Source organism: Dasypus novemcinctus, chromosome 11, assembly GCF_030445035.2.
Source record: "Dasypus novemcinctus isolate mDasNov1 chromosome 11, mDasNov1.1.hap2, whole genome shotgun sequence".
NCBI classification, from domain to species: Eukaryota; Metazoa; Chordata; class Mammalia; order Cingulata; family Dasypodidae; genus Dasypus; species Dasypus novemcinctus.
The window spans coordinates 27,266,538-27,285,996 of NC_080683.1; the positions used below are offsets into that span (position 1 = coordinate 27,266,538).

Here is a 19,459-nt window from a genome sequence, read left to right on the forward strand (position 1 = left end):
GTCAGACTTGAAGGTTCTTTGAGATGATGCCAGGCCTTACTCTAGAAATGTTTTCAGATGCTAAAGCAAGCACCCACTTCTTGGAAGACCCAGTAGCATGGAGAGACTCGATAACAAATCCACAGAGTTTATCCTGTAGATAGATTTTCTATAGGAAAAGTCTGTGGGAGACTTTTCATTTTTAACAAATCACAGACTCTAACACAAGAGTACCCTTGAGGTAGTTCCCTAAATGGGTAGCTGAGGGACATGGCCAGGTCAACGGAGAGTTAAATCACCAGCCTAACCTTTCTCCTGGCTCCAGTTCCACAGTTTATAACTGGCTCCTGTCCTATGTATACCTCTGAGAGGTTATCTCTAAGAAGCACTGTGGGACAATGGTTAAGATCACGTGCTATAGTATCATAAAGTCCTGGGTTTGAGTTCGAGATCTGTCGTTTGATGGGTGTATGACCTTGAGGAGGCAATTAACTACTTTTAAGCATATAAATTCCCACTTATTAAATGTGGATAATACCTACCTTATAGATATTGGGGAGGATTAAATGAGGTAGAACTTAAGAAATACGTGATATGGTAAAAATTTAATAAATATTAGCTTCTAACTTTATTTTTATCATGATATGATTGCCATCATCATCTCTTGTCATTTCAAAATTCTGTGGGGGAGGAGTGGATGTAGCTCAAGCAGTTGAGCACCTGCTTCCCACATGGGAGATCCTGGGTTCAGTTTCTGGTGCACCCTAAAATAAAACAAACAAACAAACAACAATAAGCAAATGAACAAACCAGCAAACTCAGGGAAGCCAATATGGCTCAGTGATTGAGCACAGGCTTCCCTCATATGAGATCCCAGGCTCAAGAAAAAAAAAATTCTATGAGGGATACTTGAAGACAGCAGGTTTCTCATTTGTAGCTATGATAAAGGCAAAAAAAGGAATCCAAGAGATTAAAGAGTGGGAGCCCAGAAGAGTAACTCTTAACAGATTTACGAGTATAGCCACAATATCCTGTGAGAAACTTTAAACTCACCAAGTGAAGATCCATTTCTTTGAAGAGGTTATTGTGTATTCATCTATCAAAGTTTGTCTTTACACAAAAATCTATTCATACTTACTTTCTTATTCATGTCCCCAGAGTTCTATCCTCATTTCATGGTCTCTATTTTCTTTCCTGGCCAACCATACCAGTTTATTAAACTTCAGCTTCCTTTATGTTAATGACTTATAAGTTTACATCTTCTACCCTCATTTCTCCTGAATTCTATTGTACATTCCCAGCTGGTACCTGAGCCCAATAACACCTCAACTTTATTATCTCTATACCTGAACTCATAATCATTTCCTTGTCTCCTCCTCTAAACTAATTCTCTTCTCTTTTGCTAGTGACACAAATGTGTCTCAAAAGCTATTTCTCTTTCACTTCCAGAGTCAATTTTAAAATCTAATCTTCGCTTTTCTATTTTCACATACTATGTATTTCATGCCCTTAATGAATGTGCTCAAATATCCAAGAACTAGGAACATGTATCACTCATGTTCCCATCCTGAAAATCCTACTGAAAACATAATCCAAAAAACTAGGAAGAAATTGAAATCAGAAATTCTACTGTGGTATTTATGACAGGAATTGAGTGGTTTGAGCAATTTCCTCTTGAGCATATCTACAACAATTGAAGTAATTATGATTATAAAACAGAACATAAAAGTTTTAACTATTTCCATAAAATATAAATAATTTTTATTTTTTTAATAACTGTAAGTAGATTGGGAAAAAATGGTGCCAGAGCATATAGGTCTGTGTTTTTGTGGGATATGGAGAGGCAAACTGGGAGGAAGAAAAGATGGAAGAATTTTCTCATTTTTTTGTGGTAGGACTAGATACAATTTTAATTCCAAAGTTGGTACATTAAATATGTTTGTTAAGTATGTAAATGAAAATCCTACAGCTCATTATTAGTAGAAGTTTAAAAAGGTGGTATACTTTTCAAATTATCAGAGAAAATAAAGGAAAACACAGATGAGTGTCAAAATATCAAAAGCAAAGGAAATGACAAGGACACATGAAAATGTTAATGCCAAGATCTAAAATATTTGCTATAACAATAAATATGAGTGGTACAAATTTCTTCTTCAACTCCTTCATGGAATCTTGCTGCTAAAAAATAAAGGAAAAATGTTGAAGGCTGCATTCCAGATTCTCTATATCCTATCATGGATCTGCCATGACAGGTTGGACTTCCACTGCTCAGGTTCATGTATCCTAAATCCTGGAAAATGGAACTATTTGCTGTTTTTCTATTCAAATTCCAAAATTTTGAGCCTCATCCCCCTCACATATACAACCATCGCATGTTTGTTAATTTGCCTTTTTTATCTGCACTTTTTAGATGATATAATTCAATCTCACAGCTCTAAATATCCATATATAACTCCCACATTTATATCTCCAGAAATGACCTTGCACCTGAACTTAGATTCATATGGTCAACTCAATACTCAATATATTTACTTAGACATCAAAAAAACCTCTCCCACCTAACATGTCCAAAACTGAACTCCTATTCTTTCTAGGAAAGATTATTTAATCTTTCCCTTTTCAGTTAATGAGAATTCCATTCTTCTAGTTGCTCAGGCTCAAATCTTTGGAGACACTCTTGACTTCTCTCTATCTCTCATACCCACCCATATCCAGTCCAATAGCAAATCATCTTGGCTGTACACTCAAAATATATCCAGTCTCTCCAATTCTTACTGCCTCTGTGAACCTGTTCTAAAACTCATCCTTCTTGCCTGGTTTACCAGTAATAGCCTACTCACTGTTGTCCCTGCTTCTGCTTTTGCTCCCTATACTTTATTTTCTCTTTTTAGGTGCAAACTTTCATTTTGCAAAGTTTAAATTCCCCATCACTGCCCTTTCTGAGGACATCTAGTCATACCAAGTCAATTTAAGTAAAAAAATGTGGTTAGTGTCTTTTGTCAGATAATTATCTGTATGTCCAATGTAGGAAAGCAGTGGAACATAAGAAAAAAGTTACATTTTTGCTTTTGGGTATATGGAAGTTTCTGGTCTTGAGCTGTAGTCCTGCTGCTACAGGTTGTTTGAGCTCTCTGGAGTTTCACAATCTGGGGGAACTTTAGTGACTACCATTTTGTGTGTGCAGAGCCAAGGAGAGCATATTGATCCATAACACTAAATAAATTGATAATGTTTGCACACACACACAAATAAATGTATGCAAGGCACAGATATTTTTGGATGCTTTTGGAAAAAAATACTTTTTCTGAACTCCTCTACTGTGTGAGACCCTTGCCCCTGGCTAGAAGGTCTTGTTTGCCAATCAATAACCAGATTTTCTATAGGGCCTGAATCTCTGCTACTTGGGTGAACTGAATTTACTCTTTACTTAATTCAATTTGTTGATTCAAGCATCTCCTTTTGGGAGTCTTCAGAAAGGGCTATGAGACTATTTTCACCTTATCTTTGGTTCTAAAGATGAAATGTGGGGAAACTGACTTGTCCCAGTGGTTAGGGCGTCCGTCTACCACATGGGAGGTCCGCAGTTCAAACCCCGGGCCTCCTTGACCCGTGTGGAGCTGGCGCATGTGCAGTGCTGATGCGCGCAAGGAGTGCCGTGCCACGCAAGGGTGTCCCCTGCGTGGGGGAGCCCCACACGCAAGGAGTGCGCCCGTGAGGAAAGCCGCCCAGTGTGAAAAGAAAGTGCAGCCTGCCCAGGAATGGCGCCACCCATACTTCCCCTGCCGCTGACGACAACAGAAGCGGACAAAGAAACAAGACGCAGCAAATAGACACCAAGAACAGACAACCAGGGGAGGGGGGGGAATTAAATAAATAAATAAATCTTTAAAAAAAAAAAAAAGATGAAATGTGAACATTCTTAGGCTAATGTGTTTTCCAAACTTTATACATTTAATTTAGGGAAGGTGGTTTTGAATTGGAGGTAAACTAGCTTGTCCTTTCTGAAGAAAACCCAAGGAGAAGAGAGAAACTTCTGCTAGGTTTCAGAGGCATTAAATTTCCAGAATATATCAAAGGTCAGATGCTGGAAGTTCAGGTAAGAAAGATGTGGGAATATGATGTAAATGGGATATTCAAAGGATAGGACAAGGCATACAAATACTGTAATGGTAAAATTATTGATTTATTTTACCCTTCTGTACTTTCCCTGAGTTGCTGTGGCATAGGAGGCAATCTTGATGCCAGAGTTGAAAGAGGACAAAGATTGTACCACTTAACCTTAAATACTTAGTTTATGCCAATTGTCCCCATCATCTTTCTAGCCCATTCTTTAAATCTCAGGAGCTTCTAGCATGTCTTCCAAAGCATGCCTTTCTTTCAGAAATTGAGGCAGACTGACTTCTCAGCTTTGGAGGTAGAGTTTACCAGTTCCAATAAAGCTCTAAAAGCATCAGCCCTTAAAGTCAGCCACCCTGCTTAAATATCCCAAATTGCAAATATTGTGATGGTCTCAAAATTGGTAAGAACATTTCTGTGGTTGACCAAGGCAGTCCACTGGGGCATGAGGAGAAGTGTTAGTCTGTGCTAATTTTTACCTTCACCATTTTAATTTCCATTTAGGTGCTTTTTTATATTGTGCATTTGTGCAGTAGTACTTGCATGTGATTGATAAATACATAAATGCATAAATAAATAGAAAAAAATAGTCATATAATAGAATTACATGCTCAACATTTTTTATTGATGGATACATACATTGGCAATTTTGGAGAACACTGCCCCAGTATGCCTCTTGGTGTCCCTACCTTAAATTAAATTATCCTTATGTACTAATATCCCAAGGCCGACACTTCCCCTTTCTATGTTTAATAATCCTTTAAATTTTCCTGTGCATTCAACACAGTAGAGAGCACTAACTGTCTGAAAGTCTTGCTCATTCTTGTGCTATGGATGATAACTAAAGAAATTTCTTTCAATTTTATTTTCAAATGGAAAGTTTTATTCCCTAAATTAAACAGTTTTTGGAGGTCAATAAAAAAGAATTTGAATAATTTCTAGAGGAAGTTAAAAATAAATAAATAAAATATTTAGATATAAAATTGTGGTTGATTTTTAAGATAAAAATTGTGTTCCAATAACAAAATCATTTGGTAACTAAAACATAAGCACCTTTTTTTTGGAAGAAGTTTGTTTTTCTATAATAGCTTTCCTTGAATTAATAAAATATTGATTCATATGTAGCTATGCTGAGTTATGTAACTTTAATTATATAAAGTTATATTAAGAGAGAAGTTCCTTTACAATAATAACATTTTAACAAGGCTAAAATACCCATTTTAAGGCTATAAATACCAACAGGAATTGTTGTAGCTGAACTTGAATCTTAGCTTGCTTGGTATTTTATATTACCTGATTATTTTTGTATCCCAAGGCCACAAGATCATTTTATTGCTAGGATTCAAAGCCATACTTTTTCTTTTAATGGAGTACAGCTGAATGTGATTGAAGTTTCATTTCTAAACAATGACAGGTTTGTGGAAGTACCTGGTTTTCAGGATGGTTCTCTATCTGACGGACAGTTCATGTAACACATTTTTAGCTCCAAGTCTGTGCCTCTTACAGAATGTTCCTACCTAGCTCTTTGAGTCTTTCAGGAACCAGAGGGGATCCGAACCCCCATGAACCAATACCTCAAAAAATAAAACAAAATGAAGCAAAACATTATGTCACTATAATATAATGTTTTAATAGCACTATTATTATTCTGTCATAATACCAAAATATACTTGAAGAATTTGCTAAAGATTGAATTAAACCTAAACATTGAAAATCTGTAGTGAACAAAATTTAATTAAAATCTGTAGCGAACATACTCATTCTTTTAGGATCTAGTTTGAAGTGGTATCTAACTTGAGCATTTTCAAAAACTCTGATAGTGTAACAAAACTAAGTCATCAACATATTCTAGTGAAATTAGAATGGGTACCATGCATTTGTGTTAAATCCCTGAATTGAACCTGCTCCTCATAGTGCCATAAACAATTTTCACATAAATTTTTACTGACTGCTTTAAATAGGTAATTTGGAAGCATCATTTTTAGAGAAATAGAAGTAGGTTCAATGATCTGTTTATTTGTTTTCAGATTCTTTACTTCTTTTCTTGTACTGTTGCATATTGAAAGTGTGAAGAAACATGAATAGTCATGCTCAAACTTTGCCTCCCCACCATCAGAGGAAATCTGATCCCCCAGAGATTTAAGATTTCTCCTCAACTCTTCCACTGGTGGTAATTGTCCTTCCACATATCTTCCAGCAGAAAATACTCAGACAGTTATTTTAAGTCTACCAACTATCTTATAAAGATGTCTTGAGGAATAAAAGTTATGCATAATAATTAAGTTGAATAAAATAATACTCAGAGTCACATAGCTTAAAAAATTACTCAATACCCCTGTTCTTCCCCAGGAGGATAGTGTAATCTCCATAACCAGGTAGCACGTTTGACAACCTCATTCAAAGTTTACCTCTTTAGTTTGTTTTGATTTTTACTTTTATCCAGAGAATTTTCTTTGGTCATTAAGATGTTAATTCTCCTGACACCTAGATAGTCATTTTGCCCTTCTCTGTCTGAGAAGCTGGTTGGTATCTGAACAAACCTTCATAATGGAATGAGCACCAGTTTTGTGCGGGGCACTTTTGTCGGTATTTAGTATTGTATGTGTGTATTTGTATGTTTGGGAGAAGGTGACGCACAACCTTATGCATACAAATGCATGACCTTATAATCCTCAAGCATTCCTGAAGTTCCAGGTCATGGAGTTGTGGGTGATCTGTCATTTTTAGGTTTAATGTAGGAGAGCAAGTCACTTGGCTAATGGTTGAAACAACTATATAGGCCAAAATGCAACTCTTTGTTGAACTCTTTTTTTTTCCTCATGTCTTTGTCAGGAAAATACTGTAGAACAGTGTTTCTCAAACTCAGTACTACTGACATTTTGGGGCAGAGAGATCGTTGTCAAGGAGACTGTCCTCGCGCATTTTAGAATATTTAGCGACACAACTGACCTCTACCCACTAAATTCTAGGAACAGTCTCTATCCTAGTTGTGACAATCAATAATATCTCCAGATACTACCAATATGTCTCCAGACATTGCCAAATGTCCACTCGGAGGCAAGGTAACCCTTCGTTGAGAACCGTCCCGTAGAGGAGATCCCTGGTTGGTGAGTAGAAGTTGTGCCATCTTAAATTGTACGTGTATTTCCTATAGGCATAGTGTTTTACATTGGGGTTTTAGCTTTGAGAACATATTACATTCATAAAGTTACAGAATTGATGATAAATTTTTTTTTCAAAGGCACTTACTGACTATGAAAACTAAGGAGTATAAAATCTGTATTCCTTCTGAGGAAGAATTTGATAGATGAGGCTCCTTAAAATCCTATTCAATGAAGTTTAGACTGAATATTATCTTCTTTTCCTGTTGAATATCAATGTATCATAGAAAAACCTTCTTCTTTGGCCTTGTTTAAGAGAAATTATTTTAGCCAATGAGTAGAGGATTCAAGAATCCTGGTCAGGAGATGGTTTGGATTAACCTTACCTTTGAAGATAAAAAAAGGTGTAGTTATAAGATCTAGTGAAAGAAAGTGTCAGTGAGTTGCAGATAAATGGTAATTTGTATTGCTACCAGTGAAGTCTAGCAGTCCCCTGATTGCAGTGACTTGACCCTTAGTGTCTGGGGACAGCCCTATGAGCTCAGCCACTGTTCTCAGAATCAACTCTTGTGATCCTTTCTAAATCCCTGACCTCTGTTATAGACCTCTCTCTCTCTTTTTTTATCCCTCCCTTGTAGCTTTTTGCATGCTGTCCACTTTCTGTGTCCATTCGCTGTGCATTCTTCTGTGTCTTGTATTTTTATTTTTTTTATTTCCCCTCTCCCCTTGCAGCTTGCTTGCTCTTTGCTCTCTGTGTCTATTCCCTGCACGCTCTTCTGTGTTTTTGCTTGTCTCCCTTTTCTGTTGCGTCTCTTTGCTGAGTCGGTGCTCTGCTGTGTGTGTGGGCTGGGCGGCACTCTGCGGCACTTCTGGGCCAGGTGGTGCTCCGCAGTGTGCGGGCGAGCCTGCTGTCACCAGGAGGCCCAGGGTCACAAACCCAGGGCTTCCCATATGGTAGACGGGAGCATTCGGTGCACTAAAAAATTCCTATTTATGGCTTTACTTCTTTGTACTTAACTAACTTTATGATATCTACATTTGATTTTTCAGTTTTTGGAGTCACTTCTGTATTCAGAAACACTGGCACCAAACTGTGCTTGTGTTTCTGAATACTAATCGAGGAAGATCGTTTTCAGAAGGGAACTTGCAGCTAAGTGAAGCACTGATGATTTGTCAACCTGCATGCTTTTTACAACATGATTTGACTAGGATCTGAAATTAAGTACCAGAGAGAAAGGATTAAAAATAGAATAGGTTTCAGTTTCAGAAAGTAAATTCTTGAAGTGTCTTTCCTGTCCTTTTCATTCAATTTATCGCATATCCTGGCACTACCATTTCTGAAAAGAGGCAATATTTTCTCTGGGTCTTCGAGATTGAAATGGAACCCAAAGGGCTGAATGCTTTGGACTGGATTGTTCTACATACTGGTGAGTTGCCATTTCAAGTCAAATCATAACATATTGGTCTAGCAATAGCATATACTGTACCCTTCAAATAGAAACAAGAACAGGAAAGCTTTTCCCTTTTTTATATATATTGGTACAAGTTTGATTCATTTCAAAATGGTCCCATATTGAGGGGTTATGAGTGTCTAATTTTATCCTCTTGTTTTATTTATATGTTGGAGAGGAGTACCAGAAGAATCAGGCATATTTTGCAGAATATATTTCTTTATTGATAATATTTTTCCAACCAAAATATATATAAATATATGTAAAATGATATTATACCTTTAATGTAGCAATAGTGTCATCACTATTAATATATTAATATTAATGTTATTGATATATAAGATGTAAATAACATTAAAGTAGAATTCATAATATACTAATAATAGAATGGTTATAAAACAATTTCTCAACAATTGTAAGACTTTCAGGCACTTAAAAAGATTTGTAAGAATTATAATTCTATTTATTTGCCATGACTGCAGTGACTAGTTTGGCTCTATTGCAGTGAAGACAGTTTATAAAGTTACTGAGTCTTCGAGTTGCATAGGCCCCTCAGATCATCTGGTACAGTGGCTTTCAAATTTTTGGACCACGAATACTGTGCATGTGTGTGTTAACATAAATCTGAAACAGTCTCTGAAATAGTGCTTGTTCTGATATTTTCTATTAAATTCTATTGTTCTACTCTATTCTTCTATTTGCTAATTCATTTTTTAAAAGTGCTGACCAGGGCTCACACAAAATCTCATACAAAGTCATGACTCATGGTTTGAAAACACTGAGCTAGCTGTATGTTACAGATTGGGAATCTGGGTTTTGGCAAAACGAAATGACTTTTCTAAGGTCAAAAAGCTCACCGGCAGCGACAAAGGGTGGTGTTCTTAATACCGCGTGAAGTTTCAGATTCAAGTCATTTTGTATATAAACCATTCTAGTACAGGAAATAGTTTCAAATGGATGAAATCAGGAGCCGAGCCTTACCCACCACTGCTTGCTATTGGTATCTCCCCGTTGCCACATGCCAGGCCAAAGAAGCCCAGCTCCTCTTGTTGACTTTTAATGACTTTTACATGGGTGGCATGGTTGTGGGAGAAACAAGGATTTACTGAGTTTGGCTATTTAAACTCTGAGCTTGGAGATAACGTGCGGACAGTGTAGCAGAAGGAAGCTCTGCTGCAGGTGTCAGCACGTGCTCCATCCCAGGCCAGCCTCTCCAGTTGGGTGGTATTTTTGAGCAAGACATGCAAGTCATTTAACTTCTTTGGATCTTTTTCCTTATTCCTTATCTGCAATATGGGGATATCACACCAACCTTCTTCCCAGGCTTTTTGTTAGGATCAAATGAGAGAAAAGAATATGAACTTCTTGAAAGACCAAAATGAGATATAAATAAAAAGTATTTTTAAAAAATTCTCATTGTCAAAATCATAATTAATTTTTCCCTTATTTTTTTAAAAAGGGGAAAGCATGAAAATTACTATGTGATTATTCTTGATTTTTCATCAAGGACCGCTTTTGGCTCTGATTTTCCCTTTTCACTAGTCCACAGGTATTTCTGAGTGTAGTGTGATTGAGCCTGTGAGGAAGAGAACTGTTCTCAAAGAGAACAAACACTTGACTCTCAGGCCCCTCCTGGACACAGGCTATAATATGGATTCCCTGTTTCCTGCTTAAAGAAAGACCTCTAAACTTTACTTCATAAAACTTCAGACTGGTCCCTCTAAGATATAATAATAATTAAAACAAGCAGCACCTTACATAACACTATTTGCTAAACACCCTTCTAAGTGCTCTACCTATATTAACTTATTTAATCCTCCCAGCACCCTAGAATGTATATATTGATATCACCCCCATTTTATAGGTAAGTTAGGCACAAAAAAGATAAGGAATTTGCTCAAACTCACATAGCTAGCAAAGGACACCCAGAATCAAATCTAGGTGGCCTACCTGCTTCCAGAGCCCATACCTTTAACCGGAGGTTGGCAAACTTTTTCTTAAAGAATTGGATAGTAAATATTTTAGGCTTTGTGGGTCATATAGACTTCATCTCAATTAGTTAATTCTTCTTTTACCGCATGAAAGCAGCCATAAAGAATAACCAGATGAAAGGACATGACTGTGTTCTAATAAAACATTATTTATAGACACTGAAATTTGAATTTCATATAATTTTCATGCATCACAAATTCTTATTCTTTAAAAAATTTTTTTTTCAACCATTTAAAAATGTCAAAACCATTCTTAAATTACTGGCTCTAACAAAACAGGATTGGGCTGGATTTAGCCTGGGACCTCTTAACCATTGCAGTAGACTGCCCTAAGGGCCTTGAGCACAGTAGAGGAGCAAGATTGCAACCTGAGCATTTTGAAAAGTTTCTATACTCTCTCTTTGGAATGCACATGTTGCATGCTAATTACATGACTACTTTTTTTTTTTTAATGTTTTTCCAGGCTTGGTTTTCCTGCCCAAATCCTACTCTAGAGAAAACTGTAAAGTGGATAGATTGATGAGTATAATATAATGCAGGAAATCAGTCATATTCATTTATCATCTAGAAATATATTTTTCCTTAAATAGTCTTTTTTTTTTTTTTACTACTTTCATCTGAAGATATAAGTAAATGAAAGGTTGGATTTGCTGGTTATAGTTTTTCATACATATGAAAATAAATAGAGCTATTAAAATGGTTATAGATGTATTCCCTAAAAAATTCAAGTAGCATGCACAAAGATACATGTACGCCCTTTGGGATACGGTGGTGAAGATCAGGTTTGGTTCTTGCTGTGGCATTGGATAGGCCTCTAACCCCTGCCCTCCACCTGCAACTTTAGTGACTTCTGATCAAACCGTTCAACTTCAGGGAGGCTTACTTTCCTTCTTGGATATAGCAGGATGATCCTCCTTATTTTATAACGTTGTAAGGATACTTGTAAGGTAATGCAGGGGTTGGTAAGCTACAGCTGGTGAGTCAGACATGGTCCTCCAGCTGTTTTTTAAAATTAAGTTGTATTAGAACACAGCCAAGAACATTCATTTGCAAATTGTCTCTGTGCTTACAATGGCAGAGTTCAGCAGTTCTGACAAGAGACAGTATGACACTCAGAGTCTAAAGTATTTACCACCTGGCCCTTTACAGGGAAAAAAACTTGGTCAACTCCTGAGAATTATTGGATATGTATATAAAGCACTTAGCACAATTTCTGGCACATGGAAAATACTAAAAAAGAGAACAACAATTTTTATGATGTAGTGATAATAGTGACAAGGAGGATAAGGATTATGATGACAATGTCAATGATAATTATAATAGATTATGATGATTTAAAATAATAATAAAGCTTTTCTTTGGCACCCAGCTTCAAATCCTTTTAACCTATTGTAGAAACCAATTTTCCTGTGACCAGGATATCTAACAGTTGTGGTTTTTCCTCTGGTATCTGGTATCAAAATTAATTTTCAGGAAAGAATCTAAAACTTGCTATCAGAGCAAGGGAAGTTCTAGATGTTTTTAGGCTTAATCAGAAAGCATGGAGAAATATTTGGAGAAGAAACTCTGGTCTTCTGTCAATTTTTGCATAAAAGGCCTCTTAACTTTTTATAATTATTTTTTCATTTTGGACATCCATTTTGAAAATGATTTTTCAAATCATGGGGATTTCTGCTTTTTTCAAATATTCTGAAATTTATTATAGAAATTGGCTCACATGTCCAAAGGGATTGGCAAATATGAACTCAGTAGGGCAGGCTCTTGAATTCTTCAGGGGAAGCTGTCAGTCTGAAGTAGAGATAGAAATTCTTTCTGTCTGCTGAAATCTTCAGATCTCCTCTTAGAGTCTCCAACTGATTGGATGAGGGAACTCCTCTCCTTGCTGGGGGCAATCTTCTTTGTTGATGGTAGATGTCATTAGGCATGGACACAACTGACTGTTGATTCAAATCCATGAAATACTCACACATTAACAATCAGACCACTGCTTGCTCGATTAAACAACTGGACCCCATAACTAGCTAAGCTGACACATGAACTTAACCCTCACATTTACAGGAGCAGCATCTATCAGAGGCCTTCAGCTGTGGAGGGCTCTGTAGTGAGTCTGGTCATTTCTGGGACCTCTCACATGTCCTGGAAGAATTAAGTTTGAATTGCCTGGACCACTTTTATTTTGGGGGGGAGGGTGGATTTCTTGTTTTGTAATCCTAATATTTTGGCTACATTAAGAAGGTTTCCTATAAGTTGCATAATTTTGCTATGTCTATGCTAAAAAATGTAGCCCTTAATCTTGTCACTCTTGGGCCCCAAATGTTTCTCAAAGTAAATCAGACCCACTCAGTAACTTAGCATCTGTTTCTTCTTTCACTTATAAATTCACAGATAGGATCTGTTTCTCCTTTTAAAGCTGTTTCCTTAGCAACTAAACCACCCTTATATGATCAGAGCATTTTGTCACTTTTGAAGTTTGACTTTCTGACAAGGTGTTCTGGCTCAGGGGGATGAGGAAAACAACATTCAAACACAAACATTTCAGAAACACTCAAGTGGTGAATTACGAATGGAGACTACATTTTAGGTGACTTTTCTGTAGATTGTGAGACAGTGAGACAGTCGCCATCACCACCCCACCCCAATGAGAAGATAGCCATCTCTTGAAGTAGCTGTCTTTGTGAAAGAGAACAGATGGGTGTGATTCTAAAAGTGGCTGAATTTCCATAAAAATATATTCTGGGAAGCAGCGGGTAGAGAGAGAAATTGGAAGATTTGTAGCAGGCAGCCATACAAAGGAAACTCATCATGGTGGCTCAGTTTTGCTCATCTCTAGGCTAAAATGAATGTATTAGCCACAACCTAGATACATTACAGGGCACAGGCTTTTGTGCATCAAGGGTCAGGACAAAGAGGAAGAGTGTATTAGCTAATCCCCAGACAAGCTTTTCATTTATTGTTGTTATTGTTGTTGTTATTTTGCCCAGTGTCTTTTTCTCTATTGCTGTCATATTCACTAATGACCAGAGTCAGAACCTCATCCAGTTCTCAGGCTCCTTCACCTCCATACTTCTATTCCAGCTCCTGCTATAACTAGAGCACAACTAGGGTGGAAAAATTGATTGAAGTAGGAAAGAAGGGAAAAGTAAACAGGAACATCTTCTTTCTTATCGCATTTCCTACTGACCTCTCAGCAAAGGGAAGAGAGAGAATTAATGAATTCTTGTAATTTAGTTGTGTTCTAATAGACCCCAAATGAGCTTAGAGTGAAAAATAAATGGGACAAATAAGAGACACAAGAACAGCACATACCTAATCAAAGTTTTCTCAAGATGAATTGGCTTTTAAGATCTCAAGATGAATGGCAAGTGTGTTAGTTTGCTAAGGCTGACATACCAAAGTGCCAGAAACTGGCTGGCTTAAAACAGAAATTTATTGTCACAGTTCTGGAGGCTGGAAGTCTGAATCAATGAGTTGGCAATGCTGTGTTCTCTCTTAAGTCTGTAGTTCTGGCTGTCACTTGCTGGCAGTCCATGTCATTCCTCGGCTTGTGGCATAGTTCACTCTCTTCCTCAATTGCATGGCCACCTTCTCTCTTGTTTCTGTTTGTGTCCAAATTTCTTCCACTTATAAGAAGATGAATCATATAGGTTAGGACACACCCTCATCCAGTCTGGCTTCATCCTGACTAAGAACATCCTTAAAGATCTTATTTCTAAATAGGACCATGTTCTCAAGGCTGGGGGTACACAATTCAGTCCTTAGAAGCAAGTTTTCTTCTTGGAGCCTTTCCCCCAAGATTGCAGTCAAATGGGCAGACTTCTCCTCCTGTTTGTGCTGGATAGCGTGTGTCTGGGCCCTGGCAGCAGCTGGCTTGGTTTTAGGAGACTTACAGAGTCAAATGAAAAGGGCATTTTCCTCACAACAAGGAACTTAAATCTTGTGCAAAGTGAATGCCAATCCTAGGAAGCAGAAGGAAAATGCTTTAAAAATGTTTTTTTTTTTCATGGAGGAATAAGTGGATTCATTTCTTGACATTTCTGTAGATTATATTTCTTAGTTCAGACATAAAATATATTTTAATGTGGTATTCTATAAATATTTACCAAACACCTATTGTGGGTTTAGTATTACACTTGGTGTTACAAAAAGAGAAGCATGAAATGCTAACTCTGTGTGTTAGACACTTAGATGTGGCACCCAGGTCCCTCTTCAGAGAAGATTTTGCTGCAGAGCTGAGAGGAATGTGGTTGGCAGACAGCCTCAGCTGTCTTCAGGGTTTGTCTCACCTGCCCAGAGTTGCTTTGCTGGGGTCACAACTCCCCATCGTTGGTTGGATATGGGATGCCCTTACGTGTAATACTAGTTCCAGAGCTCCCTGCCCATGTTCTGTCAGGTCTTCATCACAGTTCAAATACTCCCTTTGCCCAAACCTGCTTCTGTCCAACTTCCTGTCACAGCTATTGATCTCTCATAAGCAAACTGTTTCTAAAGAACCCAACTTGTAACACCTGGTTTGTTAAGGATCTTACAAATAATTCAAGAGAAAGGATTACTCTAGTTGGATCATTGACAGAGTGGGGCATAATATAAATTCTGCAGAGAGGGAGAGAGTTGAGAACTATAAAAATCAGAGATGGCTTCTTGGTAGATCTGAACCTTTTTGATGGAGCAGATCCAAGATATGTGAAGGTGAGAAGAGAGGACAGGCAAATGGAGGAACCTGAGTCAAAGCAAGTTGTGAGACTGTGAGGAAATTTGTCTGTCTCTGGGGCTTCTATAACAAACACTACACACTGGTTAGCTTAAAGAACAGGAATTTATTGCCTCCTAGTTCGGAGGCTAGAAGTCCAAAATCTAAGTGTTGACAGGCTATGCTTTCTCCCAGAGCCTGTAGAGTTCTGGTCCTGGTTTGCCAACAATCTTTCTGGTTCATTGTCCTGTAGATGTATCTCTGTTTCTGGCATGTGGTGAACTCTCTTTTCTAATATAACTTCTCCTCTGATTTCCTTCTCCTCTTGCTCAGTCATCTCTTTATAAGGACTCTAGTCATAATGGATTAAGGCCCATTTCATTAAGTTTGACTTCAACTTTATAATATTCAAAGATCCTAATAATAGATTGGTTCTCACCCACTGGTCTGGGATTTAGGATTTGAACACATCTTTTGTAGGAGATATGATTCAAACTCCAACATTTCTGCTTAGAAGTGAGCACTTATTAGGGAAAGGTTGAAAATTTAATTGTTAATTCAATTAAGATTAAATCTGGGTGAATACAAGAGAGAAAATACCAAGACAGGTAAAATTATAATCAGAGGAATTGTGCGAAGATGACTTCAGAGGAGGCAGGCAAGGCTCAGCTTTCTTACAAAAACATTGAAGAAAGAGCCCAAAGCTGTCTGAGGGACCTCCCCTGGGATCAGTAGACCAGAAGAGTGCTAACAACTCCCCAGGAGGGTGAAGGGCAGGAAGACAAAGAAGCTGAAAAGACAAAAGCTGGCAAAGCTGTCCTTCAAAAATGAGGGTAAATTTAAAGTCTTCACAGACAAACACAAACTGACAGAATATGTTACTAAAAGACAAAATTTGCAGTAGATACTAAAAGGGGTACTATAGCCTGAAAGGAAAACAAAACAAAACAAAACAAAAACAAGGAGAAGAGTTTAGACATGAAGATTATTAGGAAGGGAAAATTAAAGGGTAAAAAGACAACAGTATGAAATGACAACAGAAAGACAAAGGACAAAATGGATGAAGTAAGTAACGCCTTTACAGTAATAACAATGAATGCTAATGGATTCAACTCCCCAGTCAAAAGACATAGACTGATAGAATGGTTAAAAAATATGAGCTGTCTATATGTTGTCTATAGGAGATCCACTGCAGATATACATTAGACACAACCAGGTTAAAAGTGAAAGTTTGGAAGAAGGTATTCTGTGCAAATAGTAAGCAAAAAAGCTGGAGTAGACCAGATAAATGTAAAATAACTTTATAGTTTTTGAACAATAATTTTCCAGTGCAACTGCAAATTATCCCTAGATCAGTTTTCTATAATTTTTTCATACAAATAAATCCTTTTAATTTAGGAGGGCTGGCAAAGAGATCTATTTCTGGATATTACATTTTTCTTTAACCCTTTCTTATTCATACTCTTTAATTAAAATAATCTATCTGGATCAATAATCATTTGGCATGACTACTGGTGAACAAGATTTTGAGTTTTTCTGCCTTATAAAATTATGAGTTGGCAAATTCTTATCTGCTGTAATTCATTCCAATAAGATGCAAAGAATTCCCAAATAGTTCTTTGACTATCTAGAAAGAATTATGGCTTAAATGGAAATTAAATAACTAAATCAATTATTTATTTTATTCTTAGATATTATGTCCAATAGTTAGAACTGTAATATAAAAATTAGAATTATGAGACAATTAATTTCTATTATATTTGAATTCTTATTTATGTTTATAAATGTTTGTTGCATTATATGTAATGTAATTAATTATATTAAATCTAGTCTGGCCTTGCCAAAAACAAAAGCAATAGGCAAGAGAGAGAAATTGGCCATCAGAATAAATTCACCAATTCAGATGCCTAGACATTAGCAAGAAGTTACAAGCTATACTAGAAAACAGGAAGAGGTAACTCAGCCAAAGAAACTAGCCAAATATCCTGAAGAGATATAGAATTTAATACAATTAATCAGTGATAATCACACAACTTTCCTAAATCACTTCAAAGAAATTAAAGAAAATATGACTAAAGAAATAAAGAATAATAATAAGATCCTGGGTGAGCATAATAAACAATTTGAAAGCCTGCAAAGAAAAGTAACAGAATTTATGGGAATGAAAGACATGATAGATGAGGTTAAAAACACTTCAGAGGCACCTAAGAGCAGATATGAATTGCTCAAAAGACAGAATTAGTGATTTCAAAGATAGGATATCTGAATTGGAAAAGAGAAGAGAACAGAAAGAGAAGAGAAAGGAAAAAATGGAACAGAGTCTATGGGAATTGAATGACAACATAAATTGCACAAAGATTTGCATTATCATGTCCTAGAAGAAGGGAATGGAAAAGGGCAGAAAGAATGTTTGTGGAAAAATGAATGAAACTTGCCAGCTCTTATGAAAGACATAAATATCAATATCCAAGACGAATAACAAACCCCAAACAGAATAAATCCGAATAGAACAACCCTGAGACACCTACTATTCAGAATGACAAATATTAGAGATAAAGAGAGGATTCTGAAAGCATCAAGAGAAAAGCAAAGCATCACATACAAGGGAAAATCAATAAGATTAAGCACCAACCTCTCATCAGAAACCACGGAGGTGAGATGAAAGTGGTATGATGTATTTAAGGTACTGAAAGAAAAAAACTGCCAGCCAAGAATTCTGTATCTGACAAAAATGAGGGTAAATTTAAAGTCTTCACAGACAAACAAAAGCTGGTAGAATATGTTACCAAAAGACCAGAATTACAAGAGATACTAAAGGGAGTGCTGCAACCTGAAAGGAAAATACAAAGGTGAGAGATTTGGAGAAGAGTTTACAAATAAAGATTATTAGGAAGTGTAAACTAAAGGATAAGAAGATGGACAATAAAACAATATGACAAAAGAGAGCAAAACTATAAAACATTGCTAAAAGGAACTGAAGAAGACTTAAAACAATGGAAGGACATTATGTGGTCATTGATTGGAAGCCTACATATCATTAAGATGTCAATTCTACCCAAATTGATTTACAGACTCAACACAATCACAATAAAAATATCGATAGCCTTTTTTTTTTTTCAGAAGTGGAAAACCCAATGATCATATTTATTTGGAAGGATAAGGGGCCCCAAATAGTCAAAAAGATCTTAAAAAAGAAGAGCAAAGTCGGACACGCTTTCTTTGGACCTTAAAGTATATTACTTAGTTACCATTTAAAAACCAGCATGGTACTGTCATAAAGATAGACACATTGACCAATGGAACTGAATCGAGAACTCATAAACAGATTCTCTCATCTACTATTAAATGATTTTTGACAAGGCTGTTATGTCCTCCCAGATGGGCCGTAACAGTTTATTCAATAAATGGTGCTGGGAGAACTGGATATCCATATCCAAAAGAAAGAAAGAAGACCTGTATCTCACACCTTATACAAAAATTAAACTCGAAATGGATCAAGGACCTAAATATAAAAGCATATAACCATAAACTTCCCAGAAGAAAATGTAGGAAAACATCTTCATGATCTTATGGTAGGCAGTAGTTTCTCAAACCTTATACCTGAAGCACAAGCAACAAAAGAAAAAATAGATAAATGGTACCTCCTCAAAATTAAACACTTTTGCACCTCTAAGGACTTTGTCAAAGAGTGGAAAGGCAGCCAGCTTAATGGGAGAAAATATTTTGCAATCATACATCCAATAAGAGTTTAATATCCATGATATACAAAGAGATCATACAACCCCAACAATAAAAAGACAAACTACCCAGTTAAAAAATGGGAAAAAGACTTGAAGAGACAATTGTCCATAGAAGAAATAGAAATGGCAAAGAAACACATGAAAAGCATCGCTAGCAGTTAGGGAAATGGAAATCAAAACTACAAAGAAATATCATTTCATACTTATTAAACCTATTAGACTGGCTGCTATTAAGAAGATGGAAAACTGTAAAAGTTGGAGAGGATGAGGAGGGATAGGAAAGCTTATTCACTTTTGGTGGGGATGTAGAATGGTACAGCCAGTTTGGAGGACTTTTTGGCAGTTCCTTAGGAAGTTGAATATAGACTTGCCATGTGACCAGGCAATCCCATTG

At 36.6% G+C, this 19,459-nt stretch overlaps 1 protein-coding gene across 4 annotated transcripts in view; it reads left to right on the forward strand.

The window, feature by feature from the left end:
* The window catches only part of MLIP (muscular LMNA interacting protein), a 266,818-nt gene that overhangs the window by 99,248 nt on the left and 148,111 nt on the right, over positions 1-19,459 (forward strand). Inside the window, exon 1 of one of the 4 annotated variants that reach the window (XM_058306895.2) lies at positions 8,336-8,623. The exons of 2 other annotated variants lie outside the window; for them this stretch is intronic. In XM_058306895.2, the coding sequence (XP_058162878.1) occupies positions 8,594-8,623 (30 nt within the window). In that variant the 5' untranslated portion in view covers positions 8,336-8,593. Of the gene's footprint in view, positions 1-8,335; positions 8,624-19,459 lie in introns of those variants that run through there. One more of the 4 variants, XM_004475366.5, reaches the window with a different exon arrangement.